This window comes from Saccostrea echinata, unplaced genomic scaffold (assembly GCF_033153115.1).
Source record: "Saccostrea echinata isolate AGI-Se365-2 ecotype Australia unplaced genomic scaffold, CSIRO_AGI_Sech_v1 ptg000017l, whole genome shotgun sequence".
Lineage (NCBI taxonomy): Eukaryota > Metazoa > Mollusca > Bivalvia > Ostreida > Ostreidae > Saccostrea > Saccostrea echinata.
The window spans coordinates 2,766,262-2,792,988 of NW_026889766.1; the positions used below are offsets into that span (position 1 = coordinate 2,766,262).

The 26,727-nt window shown below is 30.1% G+C and overlaps 2 protein-coding genes across 2 annotated transcripts; one reads left to right on the forward strand and one right to left on the reverse strand.

Annotated features, from left to right (window-relative positions):
- The first annotated feature begins 253 nt into the window (after positions 1 to 253).
- Positions 254 to 18,378, forward strand: LOC133189321 (glycine, alanine and asparagine-rich protein-like). Its single transcript, XM_061324713.1, has 7 exons — positions 254 to 379; positions 3,254 to 3,271; positions 4,434 to 4,499; positions 8,634 to 8,702; positions 15,923 to 15,949; positions 16,175 to 16,444; positions 17,507 to 18,378. The coding sequence occupies exons 1-7, from the start codon at positions 334 to 336 to the stop codon at positions 18,376 to 18,378; spliced, it is 1,368 nt and encodes a 455-aa protein (XP_061180697.1). The 5' UTR covers positions 254 to 333.
- Positions 18,379 to 20,180: 1,802 nt separating this feature from the next.
- On the reverse strand, positions 20,181 to 25,480 carry LOC133189323 (neurogenic protein mastermind-like). The gene is made up of 9 exons (XM_061324714.1): positions 25,312 to 25,480; positions 25,020 to 25,049; positions 22,698 to 22,958; positions 22,385 to 22,438; positions 21,914 to 21,928; positions 21,679 to 21,708; positions 21,254 to 21,338; positions 20,627 to 20,716; positions 20,181 to 20,358 (listed from the first exon to the last, which is right to left on the reverse strand). Exons 1-8 carry the CDS (start codon positions 25,349 to 25,351, stop codon positions 20,647 to 20,649), a joined length of 585 nt encoding a protein of 194 aa, XP_061180698.1. The 5' UTR covers positions 25,352 to 25,480; the 3' UTR covers positions 20,181 to 20,358; positions 20,627 to 20,646.
- Between the last annotated feature and the right edge of the window lie 1,247 nt (positions 25,481 to 26,727).

Consider the following 26,727-nt stretch of genomic DNA (forward strand, 5'->3'; position numbering starts at 1 on the left):
TTAAAGTGTCTTGACAAAAAAGGATAATATACATTTCTGTTATTTATGAAAAAAAATTACACTCTAGCATAAACCTTTTTTCTCATCGTTAATAAACCATTTATCATCTCACGTAATGTGTCGGACACAAAAAACCTCTAACATGTATCACTGATAATTGGTCATGCACACTGCTCTGTCGTGTGGCCCGGGGGCAATCTCGTGCAGTGTATCCTGACAATGGACTCTCCTGTCAATACCTAGCTGTTAGGGGACCCACGTCTTACACAGGAGGAGTTCACAAGCTTCTGATGACGCCTAACATTCGGTTTGTCCATCTCAGTACACTGTGCCATGTTGGAACTTGTTAAATGCATCATTTTCTGGAGCCTGCTGATAGGTAAAATAATGTTTATTTTAAAAAGTAACATTTATGTAACCATCCGCTATATAAAACGACAAAATTTGAATTATCTTTTTTAAGAACACCATGCAATTTCTTATTTCTTTGGTTTAAAGCTTTGCATTATATAAGTCTATAAAATGATATTTTAAGTGACCTAATATGATTTTGTTATTCAAGTAAAATCATTTTGTCTGGTGCAATTATTTGATTTATTCTGATAGTAATGACATATATTGTTAGGTTTTTGAATTTTAGAAATTCAAATTTCGGTATTTACTTTTTATGTAATATATAATAATAATATTATGGATAAAAAATTGGAAAACTTAATGGTAAAGCGATAAATCAATTGCGCTAATTTACAAAAAAAAAAAAAAAAAAAAAAAAAAAAAAAAAAAAAAAAAAAAAGCATGTTTTTTTTTCTGTCACCATCATATGTTTTCCTTTGAGTATTAAATAATACTCCCGCTTCTTCATCTCTCATCTCTAATACTAGTAGGATATTTTTTGTTTAACATGTGTACATTGTATTAATCTGATCGGTCAGTAAAATCAATTATTTAAACCCAATCATATAAATTTTAATTACATAATGATGAAATGAAAAATATAGCCTTTGATAAGTATGCAAAAGGATAACATAGGAAACACCATTATATGATATCTTGCTTGCACAAATGCCTGGAAAGGTACCTCGATCTTTTTTAGTTAACATTTTAAAATAGCAATACTTCAATGACAAGATATTGGAAAAAATTATATATTATTGAGGAACGTGTCGTCTGTCCTTAAGGCTTTGAATAAAAACTTTGTTTTCAATAACTTGAATAAAGATGAGAAAAGTTAATCTAAGAATTTCAATGCAGATCGCTTTCTTTTCATGAAATCAAATTTTATGTCTTTACAATATTCCAATTCATTTTTAGTCATCTTCAATTTTCCAGTACAGAAAAAATCTTTGGCATTTTCTTTAGGTCCACGTGATATCACCACATAGAGTCAGACCACTATTACTTTATACCTATTACGAAAATGCACAAATATTCCATTTTGGGTAAATTTGCCAACTACAAACCCATTTAACAATATGTTTTCAAGCCCAGTGAATGTTTTCACAATCTGCATTCCTGTCGCCCAAAAGGCTCTCCAGGGATTGGTTTTATCTTATCTTTATTATTTATACATTCATTATTATTCATTATTATTCCAACCGTATAAAATAATCAATAAAGATCGCATTAAATCATCACTGAACATTGAGATATACATAAATGTCCTTAGATACCTGTAAAATATTCACATTTACTTATTCTTTATAATGACTCGACAATCGTACGTCAGCACTGCATGTTCAGATGCTAAAAATTTTATGGACAGATAACTTTACTTGGGATTCTAAATTAAGACTATGCATTTTAAGAGAAGCTTGGTTAATTTTATCACTAAACCTTATTTTATATTAACGTTAGGATGTTTGAATTTTCTTCCTCTAATTTTTAATATATAAAAAATTTCATGACTCTGATATCATATTTTTTATTCCTTCCTCAGTGTTTTTTTTATATGTTTTAAAAGGTACTTTCAAAGCATCATATTCTTTCAATTGTTAAAGTACATGTAATTGGAAATCTTTACTATGAACAATTCATTTCTTTTCTCCGACGGTCGATTTCAGAAGGAATACCTTATCATAAATAATGAAATAAATTTGGGCATTAGCTCTAAATCTCCATTTTATCCCTTCTCACATCAATAAAGCATAAATCTGAGCTTTACAAATTATCGAGACAATTGCCATTATTACTTACAAGCATAACACTTAAGAAATGAGATTTATGTTCTAACAGACACGTCATTTTCATATCATCACCATAGTTGTGAATTTGTCCCTAAGGCATTTGGCACCGTAGGGTATTCTGAAACATCATTATGTTGTCTGGACGTGTGATATTTTGAATGTATGCTGACAGTTTATCTTTGTAAAGATTAGACGATTTTAATGTAATATCAACCTTGCATATTGTCATACATGTGAAATGGATTTAATTTCTATCATCTAAAATCCTAATTATATTAATTATATCTTAAGATCTTAACGAAGACTAATGCTGCAGATAATGTCAGTTCTTATTTGCTGAGTAAAAAAAAATGCAAGATGTAAAATCAATAGGAAACAGAGAAGATAATGTAGTTCTATTGATGTTTGCGTTTAAAATTGCTTCTGTGCAAATCTTTTGAAGAAATACAAAGAGAATGTCTAAGTGGAATAGAGCAAAGATTTTAAACAGAATATTTTGCTTGTATCTTTTCAGTTGTTGATGTTGCATATCTCTTTATTTTTAACAGTAAAAGATTGTTGTTTCCAATATTCAGGTCATACAAAAATATACGTTTATGTCAATTTTAGGGAGTGAAGGATCTCTATGATTACTAAAAAACAGGACCTTTTTTCAACTCTGATAATTTTGTTACACATATACGATTATACAAAGTATAAAAGCAAAGGAAAGAGTGTACACTATACTGACAAAAGATGCAAAACAAATTACTATTGAAGATAAACATATTTAAAGGACAGTTAATGATTAATGTAAGAGTAATCTCCCTTGTAACAGAAAGTCATCCCCCCTTAAATATAGCTTCCTCTTACAGAAACTAAAATTACCTTATTCTTTTAAAATGTAAAGAGACAATAGATTGATTTTCTCTACAACATAAAATATAAACAGTACTAGATAAAACTAGTTGACAGTTGATCTAAATTGTTGTAGTGAGATATCCTAAATGATAATAAGTAAGCAATCAAATGACAAAATCAATTATCATTGAACGAATATTCTATATATTTGTTTTTATGTCTAATTACAGGCTGTGTATATGGACAACGTAAGTAAACTACTTCAACAAGCTTTATCTTACTTAATTTAAATTGAAACTATAATTCAATACTGAATTTATAATAAATAAATTCCGAATATCTACGATTCCATATAAATATATAATAAATCTATACTTAATCTTTATGGAATCTCTATTAAATCTCTACTTGGCTAATTGTGTTCCCCAAATGAAGTTTGCGAACATACTGTTTTTACTTTGTTTCTTCTTTCTTCTCCGGTACTGTTTTGTCTGCGAGTGCTCTCGAAAACTACTCATCCGATTGAGATGAAAACTTTTTAGGGTTAATAGGCATCCTATGTATATGTCCTGATCGAGGCACATACATACACGCGAGTGTGCCTGCAATGAGTGAAATAACATATAACTGAAACAGCTTTATTTGACAAATTTTTTGAACGAAATGTTTTGAAATGTAGTATATAAAGATATAAATAATGTCTAGACACAATGACTAGTTGAATAAGCACGTGTGCTTTGCTCTGGTTGGATGATTCAAATATTTCTATAACTCTCTTGATTTACGACTAAATAATAAGAATTTAAAATTTAGGTATATATAAAAAATTTCTACTACATGATTATGATATATACGAAAACTCTTAAAAACTGACTGAAACTTTAAACGGACAAACTTTTTTGTAATTTAAAAAAAAAAAATCATTACTAAATTTAGAGTATAGATATGTATAAAGTGTTCTACATTTTGGAACTATCAAAACTGAAAGCAAGGGCATACATTGCACGTTTGTCTAATTCTGATTCTTTACTACTGTAACGGCCGTAACTCTAGTTCTTTTCAACAAAATACATTGAAATTTAAAACATAGGTATGTATAATGAGAGGCTATAAGAGGATATATCTAAGAAATATGGGGAAAAATGGTCGATAAACACGCCCTGAAATCTGATTGGCTAATGCTCGTAAAGCTATAACAGCGTTGTTTTCCGATAAAATACATTGGAAAATATAAAGTATTTATCTATAATACAAAAAAAATCCAAATCAAATAAAGCTCGTAAGGAATGAACATCATATGTGAGAGTGTTTGGGGAACATATGTATTGGTACCCGTTATAATTTGCACTAGTTTTTGTTGCTTTTTCTAAAAAGATAACTGAAGCAATATGCTTTTTTTAATTATTGCAGTGAAATTTCCTTCCTCGGGGGTCATTGTACCCCTTGGACACGATCTTTTATCTGGAAATTCGCCAGGTGCCTTTTCCATAGCTTTCCATATATATCAATAGCATATATCTATCAGTAGATGATTGACTTGTAAACCCACTATATATATATATATATATATATATATATATATATATATATATACTACTTTCTGAAACCAAACATCTATTTCAATGCCTTCATAGTTGTTCTGTGTTGTAGAATAGAACGTAGCAATACATGTATTGAAAATATGGTTCTCAAGACGTTTTATACCTTCAATATTATTACTTAAGTCGTGGAGTTGAATGATTAATAATGATAGATAGCAAAATTACTGGTATATAATCACATATTGTACGGAGAATTGACATTATAAACAGTATTGACATTATAAACAGTATTGACATTATAAACAGTATTGACATTATAAACAGTATTGACATTATAAACAGTATTGACATTATAAACAGTATTGACATTATAAACAGTATTGACATTATAAACAGTATTGACATTATAAACAGTATTGACATTATAAACAGTATTGACATTATAAACAGTATTAACATTATAAACAGTATTGACATTATAAACAGTATTGACATTATAAACAGTATTGACATTATAAACAGTATTGACATTATAAACAGTATTGACATTATAAACAGTATTGACATTATAAACAGTATTAACATTATAAACAGTATTAACATTATAAACAGTATTAACATTATAAACAGTATTGACATTATAAACAGTATTGACATTATAAACAGTATTAACATTATAAACAGTATTAACATTATAAACAGTATTGACATTATAAACAGTATTGACATTATAAACAGTATTAACATTATAAACAGTATTGACATTATAAACAGTATTAACATTATAAACAGTATTGACATTATAAACAGTATTAACATTATAAACAGTATTAACATTATAAACAGTATTAACATTATAAACAGTATTGACATTATAAACAGTATTGACATTATAAACAGTATTAACATTATAAACAGTATTAACATTATAAACAGTATTGACATTATAAACAGTATTGACATTATAAACAGTATTAACATTATAAACAGTATTAACATTATAAACAGTATTAACATTATAAACAGTATTAACATTATAAACAGTATTAACATTATAAACAGTATTAACATTATAAACAGTATTGACATTATAAACAGTATTGACATTATAAACAGTATTAACATTATAAACAGTATTGACATTATAAACAGTATTAACATTATAAACAGTATTGACATTATAAACAGTATTAACATTATAAACAGTATTAACATTATAAACAGTATTAACATTATAAACAGTATTAACATTATAAACAGTATTGACATTATAAACAGTATTAACATTATAAACAGTATTAACATTATAAACAGTATTAACATTATAAACAGTATTGACATTATAAACAGTATTAACATTATAAACAGTATTAACATTATAAACAGTATTAACATTATAAACAGTATTGACATTATAAACAGTATTAACATTATAAACAGTATTAACATTATAAACAGTATTAACATTATAAACAGTATTGACATTATAAACAGTATTAACATTATAAACAGTATTAACATTATAAACAGTATTGACATTATAAACAGTATTAACATTATAAACAGTATTAACATTATAAACAGTATTAACATTATAAACAGTATTGACATTATAAACAGTATTAACATTATAAACAGTATTAACATTATAAACAGTATTAACATTATAAACAGTATTGACATTATAAACAGTATTAACATTATAAACAGTATTAACATTATAAACAGTATTAACATTATAAACAGTATTGACATTATAAACAGTATTAACATTATAAACAGTATTAACATTATAAACAGTATTAACATTATAAACAGTATTGACATTATAAACAGTATTAACATTATAAACAGTATTAACATTATAAACAGTATTAACATTATAAACAGTATTAACATTATAAACAGTATTAACATTATAAACAGTATTAACATTATAAACAGTATTAACATTATAAACAGTATTAACATTATAAACAGTATTAACATTATAAACAGTATTAACATTATAAACAGTATCATTAATATACCGTAACTGTAAAGATTACATTGTTTCATTTTTCTGAAGAAAAAGACATCTAAAGAAAACTCAACTTTAACTAAATCAAATTATTATGTACTATTATATGGGGATGTTAGATCTCGCATTTACTTCTATAGAAACTAATCATATATATACAGAACTTAACGACAAATCAATCTGAATGAATATTATTACCTTATTATAAACCAAAATTTTAAAGAAAAATTAATTACTACAACAAATCTTCAAAAGTTTAAATGCGTTGCATCAAATATGTTTGGAGAACACTTGAAACAAGTATAAGTCCATCGATAAATCCTATTCCATCTTACAGATATGACTAGTTATGTGCCTATAAGGGCAATTATCTGAATGACTGTGGCCGATATGATAATATTTATGTCAATTAATCAATTCCTGAATAGTGATAGAAAGGTCTGTCAGTTCTTCTATCACCACAGAATGTACTTTTCTAAAGTCAGCAATTTGTTCCAGTTCTTTAATTACTCCTCTGCTTTCTGCCTTTTCTCGTAGAAGTGCATGTACGTACATTTGTATTATGCAATGAAAACTCCTTCAAAATATGTATATATACTATCATTTCATCATATATTTACATCCATTTAATATTTTCTCCATTATCCAATTTTACGAAAACCATATGTTTACAATGTTTACTTTTTGACCATAGCTATATCCAATTTTTAATGGCATTTTCCCGAGAAGTAATTCCAAGTATGAAATAAATGTTAAGGTGTAACTGTTTTATAGTTCTTTCATCGATGTAACATATGGCTCCATGAACAACACATTGCGTATTTTACCTCACCTTATATTAATATTTAAGTTCTTGTACATCATGACTTATCTGCCATCATTTATTGCGTATTTTATCTCACTTTATATGAATATTAAAAAAGATTAATTATTGTACAGTGTAACTTTTCTGCCATCATTCATTGCCTATTTTATATCACCCTTTATTAATATTTAAAAAAAAGAGTCTAAGTTCTTGTACAGTTTAACTTTTCGGTCATATTGCAACGGTCATTTCCCGTAAAACACCAAAAAAAGAAAGCAATTCCTTGTTTGAAGAATATCTCCCTATTTACGTTCTCCAGGTTGTTTACATTTCAATTACGTCAGTAATTTTCTGGTTATTACATCTACTAAAACTATAACCAAACAATAACAAATTAACAGTAAATGTCCCCATATATCCATAAACTACTGAAGTATTGAGTTGTTTTCCTACTTAATTAGTGTTTCACAAGGGTTTCGTGGGACGTGCGTTATTATTTGATTAGTTTGTTGTACTATTTCATGCACTCCAATTATTTGTCCACCTTTCTGACAAATGCGTTAAGAATATAATGCATGATAATTTCCTATTTATAGTTCCTATAACGGTGTTTTTATTTGCAATTTAACTATTATTTATAACACTTACATCGATTAAAAATTCCAAAGGAGAAACAATTTATTAGGAATGTATGATTCATGAACATGAAATTACTTTTGGCACTAACATGTTCATGCCAGATGAAATAAAAGAAAATGGAGAGGGGTTTATAAACATTGTATGTTGCTCCAACTATTCAGATAAAAAAGGTGTTTAAATGATTATTGGAATATTGCAGTTTGTGGGATCTTGTTGATAATCATACTAACATTGAATACTTCTTATTGTTGCGATCACATAAAACTTAAATGAAAGAAGACCAAAATCGCTGTTTATATGTCTTTAATTTATTCTAAAGCCATATATCCTAGAGATCACAAGCCCTAACCAAAGAGCTAAGACAAATTTCAAATGTAAAATGACTTAAAAAATCTAAGTTTCAATTTTATCAAGTTGTGAAAATGTAAAAAGTAACAAAATGATCATGAAACAACAGCTCTTATTTCAGGTAAATTTTAATAAAATCACAAATCTTTATATGAAAAGCAATTTAATGTACATTGAATTCGTCTAAATCATCGAGTATATTTGGCAATTCAGAGTACTGAGAAATCATATAACATTATAAGTTTGATTTTATACAGATTCCTTTCCCAGCACATTGCACTTCCAAATGCCAACACAAGACTTGATGACTGAATTAGCAACAGAAGGTTATTTTCAGTAGCAGTAGCAGTGTATATGTAGATGAATTTCCTGTAGAAATAACAAAGATGTCTGTATATTAGATATTTAGAATAAGGGTTATATATGTGTAACTCTGGCGTAAAACAAATCTAGTGTAATATACCCTTATTAGTTTAATGTAGAAAGCCTAGGGGGAAAACGGACATGTTCTTTGAATTTTAATCTTATAGCTGGGTTTTTTCAAAAAGTTTTAGGACAAACAGGTACATGCTAAATATCATAGACTTACCTTTTAAATGTCAAAAATATGCTGTATATCGGCACTATGTACTATTTTGATAAGTAGGTCAAAGGTCAATGCTGACGAGATCGGTAACCATGGTAATTTACAAAAGGCATAGTGCAAAGCAATATATGTGCAAAATAGTCCAGTCAAATTAGTCCTAAAACACCCTAACCTTAAACAAATTGCAACAGAAATTATTCCAGTAGAATTTTGTTATTTATAATGTGCCTTTTGATATATCAAAACTCTAGAAAAATATATTTGTCCAAACATCACTTTTTTCAGTTTTCAAAAAACCCGATTTTTGTTCAAAAATGCCGATAAATCACTGTTTAAAAAGACACTCTATATATGCATAAAAATAGTTTTGCCATCTATATGATCTTAAATTTTCTTGATAGGTCATGCAGAAATGAATCCTGCACACTGAAACTGGTAATTATTTCATTAATTGTTATGAATTCCTGTTTCCATGGCAACGGACATAATTGAAAAATAAAACTATTCCAATTCCTCAGTATGGCTTTGTGTAGGGATAAAGAATATGTAGCCATAGTAGGAATGACAAGTTTTATTAGTTAAAATAATTTTTTTTTAAATTATATATAGGGGACAATTAAGCACTCATCCCAGGAATTTTTTTCAGGGGTGGGGGGTGGAGGGGGAGGGTTCATATTAAATATCACAGATGTCAAGTCTCGGAAGTTTTCTGACAAGCAAATATAAATAAATAAATAAACAAATAAGTAAAAGGAAATGAAAATAAATAAAATTAATTGCCTCAAACTTAAAAAACCTTTTCAGAGGAGAAGGGAGGAAGGGGGTCTCTTTTCATAATGCACACGACTTCTTGCCTTTTAAATAAGTGTCCCGGGGAATGGGTTCATAATGCACATGACTTGTTGCCATTTTAATAAGTGTCCTGGGGAAATGGGTTCATAGACATGTTTTTGTTACTTTTACATATAACCTTTTAACTCTTGAAAATCTCAGGGGGAGGGGGTCAGTCCCCCCCTTCCCGACAAATCTCCCTTTAAAGCAATGCATGCTTAGGACATTCATCTGAAATACGTTATATCTATGGATACGTATCACTTGAACGAAATCTTAAAAGTCAGTTTTCCCCATTGCTTTTATCTGAAAGGTTAATTAAAAGATATAATAAAAAGTAATATCGTAAAAATCCATTGAAGGTGCCACAGAATACCTAAAAAATAAATGAATGATAATCTTGAAACTGGAACTGGTTCTTCACCTAAATGTCAACCTCAATAGTATATATTCAAATTGCTTCTTTTTGTATTCAATATAATGTTCATTGATAGTTTTTATATCTCCTTTGGATTTATTTTGTAATTTGTGTGTGTGTTTCGGAGGGGGGGGGGGGAGGTATCACATCATTTAAGCTCTCGGCACTTTGAAGTAAACGTTGCAGGTCTTTAGGATGAGACTTTAAAAACCCCATTAAAGGCCCCATATCACGGTACATGTAGGCGTTAGCATGATAAAGAACCCTCACTGCTCAATAGCCCTAAGCGCCGTGTAAAGGTCTAAATTTCAAGCACTTTGCCGATATAATTATGGTGACGTTTCTATATAAGTGAAAAGTTCTTGAACCGGGCGTAAAACAACATACAATCAACCAATCTTCACAAGCGCTGCTTATAGAGGCTTAGATCTAGAGTCATTTTTATGACAATTAAATTACCTATCTGATCATTTTCTATGCTCTTTTAAGTGATAAATTTCATTTTTCGTGATAGGAAAATAGTATTTTTACAAAACTTTTCTTATATATATGCAGGTGTATTTGGGATGCTACTTGGAAAATAAGTCGATAATGTTGTGTAGTTTTTAAAAAGCTGAAATGCACAAATCTATTACATAATTGGATGTGTTTAAAAAATACAAATATTCCACAACGCCGCTTATTTCAAAGACTTCCTGTAAATTTAGATCCCGGCCCTCGTGTGACCCTACTTGGCTCCGGGGTTATGTTAAATAGAAACTAGAAGCGAAATCTGAATCAAAGTGACACAAATATAATGTTTAAGAAATATGTTTACAAATTACAATAAAATATACTATACATAATAAGCATAATTATAGTGATTATGCACCTCCCCCCCCCAAAAAAAAAATATGAATAAGGCCATCATTAAAGTATTGTTTGTTTGCCCTCTCCTGATTCAGGGTAAAATTATTAAATCGGCAGGTAGGTAAGAAAATCTTCTTTTTTTTTCTAGACAATTTCAACATATTTGTTGACAGGATAAGAGGAATAAAAAGAAAAAAAATATGATGTCCTGGAATGTAAAAACAAAAAAGTTTTGAGTCGGACCATTTTTAGTCAGTCAGTCGGAAGAGGGCAACCAAAATTTTTTTCCAAGATGGCCTAATCTATTTTTTTTTTTTTGGAAATAGTAAAGTAGATCTCACTAATATAATCAACATTCTAAAGAAAAAAAAATCTTTAAACAAGGTCATACACCAAAATATAACTTTTACAACTGTAGGTAATCAAATATTTTTATGTTGCAAAAATACCACTGACAACTTTCCATAGAATATTTCCCCTAACGTTTCCAATATCTAATAAAAGAGAAGTAAACACTAATTTATATATGTGCACGAGTTATTATTAATTGGAAGATTGAATTTTTACAGAAATACATGATTAATATATAATTTTTTGTGATTCATAGACCTAATATTTGAAAGAAAGGTTCCTACATGCTTAAAAATTGTGATGCAGATAATGTAGTATATACTAAGGTTTCAACAATATATCGTTAAGTTTAGACATATATAAGATTCTCAGATCTTATATCTCCAGTGCATTGGTGAAATTTAAACCAAAGCATGTATACAAAATGAATTATAAATTTTATTATGCTTCTTTAAGAAGAAAAGTGGTTTGTTTACAGTGGTTAAAATTGTCTCCCTTGGTGCATATGGTAGCACATTTCTGCAATACATATTTTATCAGACCAGTAAATATTTATTTCTGAAAAACACATCTTTCGCCTTTATATATTTTTCTAGAGTTTTTATATGTTGATTATAATACAATTTACTAATTATAAATAAAGAAAAAAATTCTGTTGCAATTTGTTTAAGGTTTATGACAATTTGACTGGACTAAAATATCACATACTTCTTTCAGTTGTCGAGATATAAGATATGACAGACGGACAGACAGAAGCCGGGAAAAGTGATCCCTAAGTGTCGCTCTGTTCATTTTAATATTTGAATATATTGAAAGAAATGTGTTGAATGAGTATTACATAATTTGAAGTATTCCAAATGAGAGGGATTATAATTTTTTTTTCCAGAAATCAACATGAAATACAAATGAAGTGTAGAATAAGTCGTGTTGTTTTGATTATTGAAAATATATCAAATGTCTTCAGGAAAAAAATTGATAGGGCTCACGGCAGGTGTGACCGGTCAGCAGGGGATGCTTACTCCTCCTAGGCACCTGATCCCACCTCTGGAATTTCCAGGGGTCCGTGTTTTATGCCCTCTAAACATATTTGTAATGTTTGTGGATTTTTTGAGATGGATCACTGTTCATTATCTTTACCTTTTACATTATAATACTCTAGATGAAATCCCGCGCAAGCGCGGGGATTTGAATTTATACCACTACCGGCAGAAAAATTCCTATAATATATTTTGTAATTTTTTACCATGCACGGATCAAGAGGGGGGGGGGGGTTCCGGACCACCCTGGAATTTCCAGAGTTATTTTAAAGTATATACTGAAGCAAATAAAAAATGACCCCCCCCCCAGAAAACGTGGACCCTACCATCACCACCACGAAATAGGTGTTTTTTGGATATGAGTTTTACGTTCGTTTTTTGTTTTTTGTGCTTGCCAAGAATTTTTTCGGTTGGAATTTTTTTTTGACTGGAGTGGAAACCCCCCCCCCCCCTCCTTGGAAAAAAATCCTGGATCCGCGCCTGTCTACTGACAGCCTACCCCCCCCCCCCTTCGTAAAAACTTGAAAAATAACAATTTCAGTAATTGACGTATATTGTGAAACCTGCTATACTATGTTATGAATATTGTACTTCGAATGCCCATATTTCATTTCCGTCAAATGAAAAAGAATCGAATATGCACATTTTAATGATGAATTGATTTCTTTTTCCTTTTTCTTTTTTCTTTTTTTTTTTTTTTTGTAAACATTACGTTTTAACGCCAGGCCAAGTATTTGATACAAAAGACTGTATTCAGGAAAAAAAAAACTGAAATGTGTTATTAAATCACAAAATTTTAACAGCTTTAATTGTATTTGAACAATACCTTATTCAATTTTCTCTTTTCATGTAAGCAAATTTATTACGAAGTACAAATTGTACTTCAGGTTCGTTGCCACTATGCTCTCATAGAGGAATATACAGATTTTACATTAGGAAAACCTACTTATAGTCGATCATTCGACATATAAATATATTCACAACTTATAGTGTTATCTATGATTTACCATAATTTCGATGACCATTCACACAAAAGTTTTTATTTTTTTTTATGTTCCTGCAGCTATAACATCGGGCTCGATGCTATGTGATGCTCTAGAAGTTTCCGTCAATATTATGATCGGTGAATTACGAAAATAATTTGTACATTTCCCTTTTGAATCGGTTATCATAACTTAATTCTTTTATATCATTTAAATCAAGTTTTGATTGAATAATTCAGTGATGACATTTATGAAATAAATAAACGATTGCTTGTTGTCAGTTTTATTAAATTGCCAGTAACTTAGATCCGCCAATTGGAACCGCCACCTTACTCACATTTTTGCTATTTCATGGCTGTTTATAGAAAATGAAAGTAGACTTTTAATTTAATGTACGATACTTATTATGCGAGTGAGATCTGAATATAGTTTATGGACATCATCTTGTATCTAGTGCATTCATAGAGGAGTTAGTAAGAACTCTGGTGCACCCGTTTTGGAGTTTATTTGCAAAATCTATTAATTTATAAGTATAGATTTTGTATCAAAAATATGTCTATTTTTATAAAAGCTGTAAACAGGAGTTGTTTTATTTACGTAAAATTAAGAACAAATCTTTACACGTGATTTCTCCTTAAAGACATACATTGCAACACAAGCAACAAAATGATATATTCTTTACGTCAAAAATGGCATACGTAGAATTATGTTTTTATTCATTGCTAATCAATCATATGTCGTATTTCCCATGCCCTTTACTGTCAAAATCTGTCAAAAGGAATATGTGCCATAACAAGTGCAAGTGCATGGGGAACTGGACCTACATTGCATTAAAATTAGACCCACCCACCACTTATATCTGATAAAAAAGTGTTTTCAATGGAAAGTCTTCCTTTTTCCATTTTATGAATAACAAAACCCCGAGCTATAACGATTTATGTACAGTCAGTTAGATGTATTATTGAATGAAAATGCATAGAAAAACAGAATATTATTCCTGTAATTATTTGCAGATTTTGCTTTTATTTAGAAATAAGTTAGTTATAAAAAAAAATCTATATCATGTGTTACACTTTTTAGTTTGTAATTATTATTATAATGTTAGTTATCATGAAATTGATACACATATAATATGGTTACACCTGACTGTATACAGTGTATAATGATCAAAATATGCAAGCTAAAACCCACGTATCACATAACACGTAACGAAATACAATCTATACATATCGCATGTAGTTGAGTGTAACATTAAAAATTTTCACCCCAAGAAAACCATTGTCAACCGAGACGCAATGTTACACTCAACTAAATGCAATATTTATTTATTATACTGAATCTTTTATACAAATACATATAACAGTGAACTTTGCACGCATAAATTCTGCGCAGTCACTATTTTTTCGAATATCACCCGTCGTCAAGCAGTGTTGACTGTTGCTTTGCTGGGGGGCATGGCTTCATTATTCAGTGTGTTATTTAACAAACGTTTCTCGGCGAATCAGATTCAATTATTTTACATGAAAGTATAATATTAATCAATGTATGAAAGTAGATAAAACCTGAAGTGATCAATACCTGTTGCGAAATGGACACGACATATTTGGTGTATTTTAACTAGGAATGGCAATCGGTTAAATTTTTATAACTGGATAATCGTAATTTTGTTCCGACCGAGTAACCGGCTAGTCAAACAGAAAAGATTTGTTTGTAACTTAATTATGTAATTTTTTAAATTCGATTCAAATATGCAATTAAAAGTTAAACTATGATGATTAAAATTCTTTACTCCCTAATCAAAGTAGAAAACGATAAACATAGACTTTAATTTCACTACTTTCTGCAACTTTTGTAGACGTTCATACTCACATCTCCATTGTTATTCTTTATTTAATTCTTTCATTAACCACTGATGATGAATGGAGACTTTGAAACTTATTCACCACCACCAACACCCCCATCCCACCTTACCCCAACCCCCTTCCCCAAGAAAAGAAGAAATTTTAAAGTTTTGGTAGTTTTGTGCTCTTTTAATCATGGTTAAATAGTTATGTCTCAGATACATCTTTAACGACTTTTAAAGAGGTAAAAATTAATTTTCTATGATGGTGCGTTAGCGATTTTCTCTAGTGTAGATAGATGTATAGATTTCACTACTATCTCTATATCTTCATAATTGTCAAATAGCGTCATAACAATAAACCAAGTAAAAATCCTTGCTTAGGCATAAGATATACTGATTTTATGATTGAAAAAGATTTGAATTAGGCCCTACCTTTTATATTAACCTGATATTCTATTTACATGTTGTTTCGTTTTCATGATGTGTTTTATTTTTTATGCATATTGCTACTAGTCAGAAAATAGTATTTAATGTTTTATTTCATGATATTTACACAGAATTATAAAACGTACTTACACTGAAAGCATATCAATTTGAATGGAATGTCTCTGACAGAATTTTTTATATCCATCTTCTTTATCATTTCAGGCAGCAGTGTCGCAGGTCTTCGACAGAGTATGTACTAGTTATAACATTATCATATTATATTTTGTTGAGACATAGCAAAACCACATATACATGTCTTGATACATTATACAAAAGAATATGAACAATTCAAGTACATTTATTTTCCTTTTTACCCCTTGAGATTGTTTTTTATCACTTTAATACAAAACAAATTTTGTCCGAAGAATGCATTTTTTTTTATCTTACCAAATAAATCAAAATATAATTTCTTAGAATTACTGGAGCGACTTTTAATCAACAACCAACTACAACAAATGGCCGGACAAGGGTTAGGGAGCACTATGGACATTGGAGGTGGATCTCTCGCTGCTTCCTCTCTGGGGAGCGGATTGAATGGAGGTTTGGTGACGGGAGGTGGTCTGAGCAGTTCCGGACTAGGTCTAATGGATTCCAGCAGCCTGCTCGGGAGGGGCGCTCAAACTCCCTCCTTAAATATCGCCTCCCTTCTGGACTCCATGTCGTCTCCAAGAGCACAGATTTCACGTACGTTTCGAAAGATATTTTTTACATCACACTGTAGATTCCTTATTTTTCGCGAGTACTTATTATCGCGAAATGGTGTTTTAACGTCAAATCGTAAGAAAAATAATTCGCCAGTGGACGGTTGATCAAGATATTTTACATGGATTTTAGCACAATGAAATAAAAGCGAGTAATTTTATTTCGCGAGGGGTGTTTCTCGCGAAATTACGCGATAATTTATTCCTCGTGTATATTTAGGAGTCTACAGTAAATTACAATCTGCATATCAAATATTTACATTGATGGTTCACAAAGTCGTTAAAATTGTGTCGCTGTATTTTCTTACATAAAAAGAGTAATATTCATTTGGAAGTATCTATAAAAAAAATTATCTGTCATATTACTATCACGGTAGCGCAGTCATTAGAGCGCTCGCTTTGTGATCGTATAAAAAAAGGTAGCAATTGTTCCTTCGCCAGCGCTCGGCACTTTATCTGGTAAACTAAACCTATACATTTCCTTCTGAAAATATGAATAGAAAGTTATTTGGAAATTTTATATGAATTAACTCCATCAAAAAGTAAATCTTACTGAGCAGCGAAATAAGATATGTCTGTGGTTTTCCTATAATGGATAATGTATTTGAATTTTAGACAAATATTCAAATAATTTACCTTACTTCTTCAAGAGCACAGTTCTCATGTACGTTTCGAAAAATCTTCCAAATTATAATACGCATATCATATATTCACATTGATGATTAAAAAATTCGTTAAAAATGTATCGCTGTATTTTATTAAGAGGTGTAATAATAATTTGGAAGTGTCTATAAAAAAATTCATGCAAATTTTAGCATACAACTTTTCAAATTACTCAAAAACTGTAATAAGGAAACTTTATTTGAACTTACTGTGTTTATGTGTAAAAATTAGTGAAAAGGGCATTATAAGGACCTTCATTATAAGGGCAAATGTATACTAATTTTAGACAAATGTTGAACGTGGTATCAAAAAATGTCAATGCAATCGATAAAAACACTGGTGATTTTTTGATTATCACGTTATTTTTATTTTAATCTTCTAGAACCGTCTAATACCAAGGTATTGACACGAACAGCAGCTATTCAAAGCCTTCAGAGACGGCTTGATGCTCTCAGAGGAAACCAGCTTCCTGAGACGCAAGGATTAATGAAGAGTGGAATAGGATTCCAAACACCTACACGAGACCAGAGCTTAAAAGAGAATATTATCAGACAAACACGTAAGGAAACGCCGAATGCTTCAGTGAAAATCACAGTCAAAAGGACAACTAAAACATCCGGAACAGGAAAAACCAGTAAAACAAATACCCCTCCCATGATTCCTGCAGCTACAGATTCCTTCAGTGCAGCCTCCTTGCTTAACAATATCCCCAGGACACCGACAATATTTCAATCAGCCCCTGTTGCTCGTGCACAGCCTGCAAAGGTGCCTCAAATACAGTCTCCATCCACAGCACTTGTTCAAAAGACTTTACCAACACCAGTTTCACAGACAGCAAATCTTGCTGCTGCCAGTGCAGCCGGAGCAGCGTCAGCCATTAATTCTGTGTCGTCAGTGGCAGCAGCAAAATCTATGCAAAATCAGATTTCAGACATGATGGACACGCGGATGGATATGATAGGTGATATGGCGGAAGCGGGAATGTTAGGTGGTGGTATGATGGGACTAGGGGGACTGAGTGCGATGAACAGTTTAGGTGGATTAGGAGGTATGGGAAATATGGGGGGTTTGAGCAGTATGGGAGGTTTTGGGGCCATGGGAATGGGTGACATGATGGGGGGACTTGGTGGTATGGGCATGGGTGGGCTTGGAATGGGAGGGTTGGGGATGGGGAATGCACTAATGGGCGGTGGACTCGGCGGTATGATGGGTGGGGGTTTAGGGGGCTTAGGGATGATGGCAGCTTTCTCATGAGATGATTTAAGAGGAAACTAAGATTATCTGTCTACACATACATTGCTTCCGAATTTCTTATATTATTCGAAAGAATCTAATCATTTTCACAAACGTGGGAAAATGATAAAATCGATAAATGTCGATAAACCCAATTATATCTCAAGGATTCATTAAAAAATGCACCTCTTGTCATTCAAGAAAGGAATTGTATTGCCTGAGAATGAAAAGTGAATGTGGAAAAGTATGACAGAATTAATGTGCGAACTCTTCATATTTACAACGGTGGGACAGCATTCTACAGAACACAAATATAAATCATTTTAGTCACTGTCTATCATTTTCGGGACATTATATCCACGCATCTCATTGTCAAAGATAAAATTATCATCGCCATAAATTGACAATAAACGGCAATCCGGTGTGTTTATGAATCAACCGGACAAAAGAATTAGATTTCAGTTTTCGATTTATCAATCTTTTTACATCATTCATTAACTTCCTATATTTGCCTGCAAAATATAAAATAAAATGTGAAACGGTTATAAAATTGCAAAATTGTCAAACAACTAACAAGCGGTAAAACTCCTAGTTTGTGACTTTTTATGAGATCAGTAAAATAGAGCTATGTATAATAATGTATAATATACCAGCACTGAACAGCAGTAATTAGTCTTTTCATTTCGCCATTTGTAATAAATCATCATTTCATTAATATAGAATCTTGTCCTTCAGTAGCTTTTCTAATATTTATTTCAAAAACGTAGATAGCTTTATTGAAATTTCTTTGTATATACAATTATTTATTATATATTTATCAAAATAAATCAGTCTCATGCATATATCTTCTTCTTTTTTTCTCTCCCCCCCCCCCCTCCCTAGCGCGACGATGTCCTGTCAATAGGAAGGTTGGGAATGTGGGTTATATCAAACAAGTCATTTAACTTCTTGAAATATTCTTGATGATTATAATTGTACAGATCTTTCTAACTCGTGAGGAAAGGAATGAAATAAATCTATTTCTAGTCACAATGGGTTCATATTCAATCTGACTCTATGTTCTTTTAACGTCAGTCTGTTTTTGGGTCAGTTAACAACCTTTCAATATTTGTTTCAACTCAAGAAATAATATGAATTGAAATATGACCATAACGAACAGTAATTAAGTTCAAAAGTCCATCGGAACAGTACAAATTGGGAGCAGAGCTAACACGGACTCTCAAAACATCAGAGGTAGGATCAGTTGTCATGGAGGAGTAAAATCCTGAAAATTAAACCAAACTTACACAAATTAGTTTGGTAAAGAGGAAAGTTTGAATCTTCTAATTTTCAGGTGCTTTCAATTTACGTCAAATAACCTGCCTGTCCTATAAAAATCTTTGCAAGGACAGCTCGGCAGAACAGTCACACCTCTGTACAAGTTTCCGGATTTTTTTTTCCGATCATGGCAAGGAGCCCACGGTGGGTGTGACCGTTCGGCAGGGAATGCTCACTTCTCCATGGCAACTGATCCCACCTCTAAATTTTGAGGGTTTTTCCATTGGACTTTAGAGATCAAATAATGTTCGTTATCTTCATATTTCATAAAGAATGAAACTCGCCAATATTCAAACAAAGAAGACCTGTTTAGATATATAAATAATTATGATTTATTGATTTTTTTACAACATAGTATAACAAAGTGTAAGAACAAATTCGTAACCATATAAACATTTGCATATTTAATATGCAATATAATAGAGAAATGTTGATTATTGATAAATTTGGCTCGGAAAAAAAAGAATTCATATACTTATATTGTAAATATCAATTCAACTCTCCACTGTGTTACTAAATATTGTAATTAATGATACATGTACAATGTCTCATTTCTTTTGATATTCTTTTTGTGAATTTATAAAAGCTCTAAATAAATATCAGATCCCTTGATAAATTTGGGTCTTGTGGAATTCTGACTTTGTACAACACAAAACTGTTCCATGTTCTTCAGCTCGATGTTTACTGCAAATAAAATGAATAAAAAAAATAATTAGTTTGCACGATGAAACTTCAATACATGAATCTAATCAAAATCTTTTTTGTAAAGGAATATACAACTATAACCGTAAGAAATTTTGGAAGTATGAATGATTCATTGTCAAAATTGTGTTCAAGTGGTTCGCCAATTTTACATAAATTCTTTTTACCTGGATATAACTGTAATTAATCACGGTCTATGATTCTGTTTACTGCATTTACCTGTAATTAATCAATCTATGATTCTGTTTACCTGGATTTACCTGTAATTAACTAATCACAGTCTATGATTCTGTTTCCTCCCTGATACCATTCTGGAGCACAGCCACCGCATGGATTTGTTCTATACAATACATTTAAAACCATGAGTTTTAAAACGGATATTAAAGACAAAAAATAATTCAATATTGAACAAGGAGGGACGCATAAAATTTTAATAGAAACGCTGGCACTATTGCATCAAGGAAATTTGATGCTAAGTGTATTATTTTTGAAACCTCTTTCATTTATTTTTTTTAGAATAAAATATCCTTTGAAATTATTTGGTTTTTGTTTCCTTTAAACATAAATATTCTTGAATTAATTTTTGAGAAGTAAATATTAATGACAGCATTTTAAAAAAAATCTCAACTAAAAATGGAAAATTTGAATGTTTTTTCTTCTTCTTTTTTACTATTATGAAAATATCAAAGAGACTAAAAAAAAAGTAATAAAATTACATTCATATTTGAAAGGTAGGATTTTTTTCTTTTATTAAATAATGAAAAATTAGAGCACATATTAGTAACACTCTTTTTTTTTTTTTTTTAAATTTTTGACTTTCCATGTAATTAATTTTAAAACATTGTACTGTCAAGTTAAACAGACAGATACAACTTACACACATCTTGCAGCCGGAAATCTTTTACATCTTACAGGACAAGGATTGATTTGGCAATGGCGGAATGTTGTAAATGATGGACATTCTGTAAAAATATGATTTTAACCTCTTTTTACCGTGTATGCAAAAAGAATCTCTACATTTTACAGAGAAAAAAATATTCCTCTACATAAAAATTTTACATAGAATAATACTCATCTACGTAAGGATTTTGCACAAAAAAATATACCTCTACAGAAGAATTTTACAGTAAAAATATTCCTTTCCATAAGGATAAAGAAAAACATTCTCTACATAAGAATTTTAAGAGAACTCTTTTTTCTGTTTTTTTTTTAAATCAAAAATGGTGATCAAACTCTGTTAGTAAAGCACTGACTTATTTTAGCAGCATTAATAAAATCTTAAATTTATGACAAGTTACTTACGATTAGGTGTATATACAACTTCAGGTGGGTCTAAAAAAAAAAAAAAACAACCAATGTTATAGACTGGTATAATAAACGAACAGAAAATTACTTTGAGAGAATCATTTGATGCAGGAGAACTGTATATTTTAATGAATGATAAGATTTGAGATTTTGTGTTAAAGTTCAATTTATTAATAACACAATAACAGCAAGTCAGTGTTTATTGTCTTGTTATTAATAGGGATCTACTTACTAGGATTGAAGTTATCTGAAAGAAGAAAGGAAAAAGAAAAATTATTTGCAGTTTATAACGTTTAAATTCACTGAGTATTATCTCCATCATATCCAAAAGAAAAATAACAAATTTTGAAATAAAATGTTGTGTCCTCAGTACAAAATAATCATATTAAAGGATCATTTTTCTCGCTTTACATCTCCTAAATAAAACTGCTTAAATTTCATTCATTTTCATCCTCTGTGAGAAATATTTCATAAATACAAAAAAAATATATCAAGCTACTGAACAAAGATTGTACAATGTTAAATGGCATTTCCTATTGTAAATAACATATACAAACCTTTAGTTTTAAAGATTTCACAATTAATTTACAAAACTTTATTATCTTCTGTTGAATTTCTTTTTCAATCATTAATTATTAAAATTTCAAAAATATTTTAAAATGTTGCTAAACAACTTCAGTTGGTTTTGACAACTAGTAATTACCTCCCATTCTGCTAGCCTGCATACTCAACATTAGGGACATAGGATTCATCATACCTGAAGGGAAATTCAATAATAATATTAGAAAATATATATCATTAAAAATTATCTTCACATGTGATTTAACAGTTCGTTCTACTTAATTGTATTATTATTTTCCTGTCGAATCATTTCAGAAGTACATAAAATGAGAATAAATTTTAATAGAAGACTGTTAAAATTAACATTAATATGAAAATACCTTGATTTTATCTATTAATCATTTTTTTCTAAATGTTCAATAAATAAGACATTTCCTGACTTTAATATTGCTCACCAGACATTGCACCCAAGCCTCCCATACCACCCATCCCGCCCATGGATCCGCCACCCGAATTTCCTCCCATTCCAGCTAAACTCATCATGGCCGCCATATTGGCTGCCTCCATCATGGGATTGGAAGATTGTGAAGAAGGATTGGACCATCCATTATTTTGTGTTCCCCAATTGTTGCCTGATTGTCCACCTCCCCCTCCCCCTCCTCCGCTATTGCCAAATTGAGGGTTTGGGTCCCAGGAAGGGTTGGATGAGGATGATCCTAAAACATAGACGAGTATTTAAATCTGTATAACATTATTGCTCAAAGTAACTTGGTTTTTACAAGAAAATTTTAAAAGATATCAGGCCTTTAGACTGGGGATAATATATGTCGGACTGAACAGAAGAATCGAAAGCGCAGCTGAAAATGCTGAATCCCTGCTAAATAGCAGTAAACATTTATACATGAGAACCAAACAAATGAAATTAAATAAAGTAAAGAAATATCTCTCACTTCAAATACAATGAAACTTTATTGACATATCAAAAATTATGAGAAATAGTTTTTCTTCTTTAAGTTTCGGAAACTTTTATCATACTCATTCAAAGACATATAGCTTTGGGAAGAAGAAAAAGTGTTATTCATGTATATACAGTATACAAAAACCCACATGTTACTGTACTGGGTGTTGTTTTTTATTTCAATCTAAAGATAAATAAAGTCACATACATGTTATATTAGATTGCGGTTAATCATACGAAATCTACAAAAAAGAGTCTATTACATTGTTTTAATGTTGTATTAATTTCAATACATAGGAAACTACGATAATTTTGAGCAGGATACCTTTGCAAAACTTGAAGATAATAGATTAAGCAACATTTTATGCTGTTTTTTTTTTTTTTTTTGGGGGGGGGGGGATTCTATTTTCAACATTGAAAGCAAAAGCAATTTTACATCCAGAGAAATAAAATTATGTGAACATGAACCAAGTGACATATGAAATGAACATTACTTGATGTGAATAAATGAAGGACAATATAAGATGGCCTATATGAGTCGGTACTCGGTCTAATGCCTCTTTGTCATATGTATGACAGCACTAGTCACATCTGACGCAGAGAACGTACAAAGGAGCGACGAGCGTATAATCGTAAGATGCACATCTACTTAATTTCCTTTATCATGATACCAAAGATCTACAGAGGGAGATTTATATAGGTTAATGACGGATATTTATCTCCATAATTATATGAAGAATTAGGCCATTTCTAATGACACACTTTGGGATATGCATATCTTCGTGCATGCATAAAACTATGACTTTTGAGTTATAAATAAATTTTATATATTCTTTAAAACACCGGCAATTTGGTTTATTTCTTTTTTTTTTTTTAAAAAAGAATCATTAAAAGTTTTCTTTTATTTCACAGATTTACATGAATTGTTCAATATAACATAGTAACATATAATCTTATTTTTAAAGGAGGAAAAGAGTATATGGAGACATATTAACAGACATATTATTATCAACAAATAAACAGAGTCTTTTATAATGTTAAATTAGGAAATATATTTTTCCCTCACTTTCAGACTATAATTAGTCCATTGTTATTAACTGTTAAAGAAGGATGAACATATCTATGTAAACAAAATAATAAAGTTTATTTCAATGTATACGTTTCCAGGACAGTTAGTTTTTTTTATAATTGTATATCTGTAAATATTTGTAAATATTATATATTTTTTTACAAAACATTTGAAGGATTAGTTCGTTCTAGGAAACCAGCTTCAAAGAAGGATATAAATTTACCAACACAGACTTACCCCAGTGACCTAAAAATCGGATACCAAAAAATTGTCGATATGAAGTCGATTCTCTCAAACATATAAATAGATCCGAATACTTTTAAAAAAATGGATCAATCTTATTTCTAAAAGATCATGGGAAAATCGTATTGCTAAAGACATTTTGTTTTATCAAATAATTTCAATTTTCTTTATTTGCCAATTTAACCATTTATTCAGTTTTTGCACTCAAGATATATTTAGACCTTTATAAATGCCCTAAGTTCCGTTCTTACTTTGAGCAAAGAAGTAATTGTTTGTGTTTGTTTGGTATACATCAAATGGATACGTCATTTCCTTAATAATTAATGTCATTACTTGATAGATAATTAACAGCTCTCGTCGTAAAATGGCATACTTACTGACAACGAAAGATGATTTACTCAAAACAAGTATTCTTTTATCATAAGGAAAACTTTGATTTTTTCCCCTTTTTTCTGTTCTCTTTTTATTCTTTGTAATGCCTTTTAAATGCCGTTTAAGAAAACTTACCTTGGTTTTGAGCAAGCAAAAAGTTGGTACCTAGAATTTAAAATCACATTTGTAAAATTAAAAATAAAGTTTCGTACTTGATTTAGGTGAAAAAAAAGCGGAATATTCTGAATGTGAAAATCAGTTAAAATATTATCGTTATCTTTCTTGACCGTGTACAAAAGATGTTTTTACAAAAGCAGCCATTCTATGGTTTTGCTTCATATTCGCATATCAATACTGATATCTACAATAACAAAAAATATGAAATTTTATCAAAATCTCAATAAAAATAATAACTAAGAATTCTTACCCAGTAAAACAGCTAAACTGATGACCCACACATAATCCATGTTGCCTGTTCTAGTAGTCCAATTTCCTCTTCTTAGTCTACACGGGTCAATTCAAAAGGCCAAACTGAGCTCAATGCGGACTTTTTTCTCGCTTGACCAGAGACGACGGACAAAGAATATAATTGATGTGTTCATGGTCAACAAAGCAAGCAATCGCCTCGATCGTACACGGGAACTGCAGTGCGTAGTGTCACCAAAGGCCATAAATTGCCGAGTAACGCACGCTCTGCATCGCCAGATTTCTATTTAAGTGTTTATCAATGTGTATTACAAGAGATGTGATAATACATGTACAATAAAAAAGGCAATAGGATATGTTAAATATGGCATGAATAGGGACGCCATAAATTGTAAATTGTCAAGTGAAAAAAAAATATATATGTACATGTCGGCTATCCAAATAGATTGGAATTTCCAAAAACAGAATTAAATAGGCTTATAACCAAATATGGGCTATGTTGTCAATAATACTTTAAACTAAATAATGCATTAGTGTAATGATTTAAAACCTAGTCTGATGAAAATCTTATCTCTCTCTCTCTTTAAACCAATCTAAAGGCTAGGGAGAAAAATGCTAACATTCGTTTTAAGTTGAGATTTAGTAATGAAGATACTTATTCTTAAATGTAAATGTTTGATCTCTAATGCAATGTGATTGAAAACAAAATTAAGATTAACTCTCAGATTTCAACTTCATTTAGTTTGTTATTAAAGAAAAAAATACACATAATTCATACTTCCTAGTTTATAAATAACCCATCGACTGAATAATGATGACGTAAATATCAAGCGATGGGAGTTTTCAGCTTCAAGCATTGACGTCATTGACTCTTTCAAAGGAGTAATATCATATTTATAAGAGGAAAAGACTGTTAAAGAACAAGATTGTATAGAAATATATATCTTTCATTATACATGTATTAATTATAAGTAAATGTTTAGGTTTTAATACTTTATACATTTACAACAAACATTACTGAGTTTAATGAAATACAAGTCATAAATCTATCAATCAAACTTAACTAGTATCTTTTCCTTTTAAAGTTTTTTTTTCATTACATAGTATTTAACAAAATCATACTAAAACAGCATTTACGTTTTTAGATTAATATGTAACATCAGAGAAAGGGACCAAAACAGAAATCGAAATCAACTACAATAAACCATCATATTTAATACAAATGGCAATTGACTCGGTTTAGAGTTGAATTAGGGCAGATAATACAAGCAAAGCTTAATGCATAGATTTGTTAGATTTATATATATATATATATATATATATATATATATATATATATATATATATATATATATATATATATATATATATATATATATATATATAAAGCACAATTTACAACAACTCTTAAACTAAC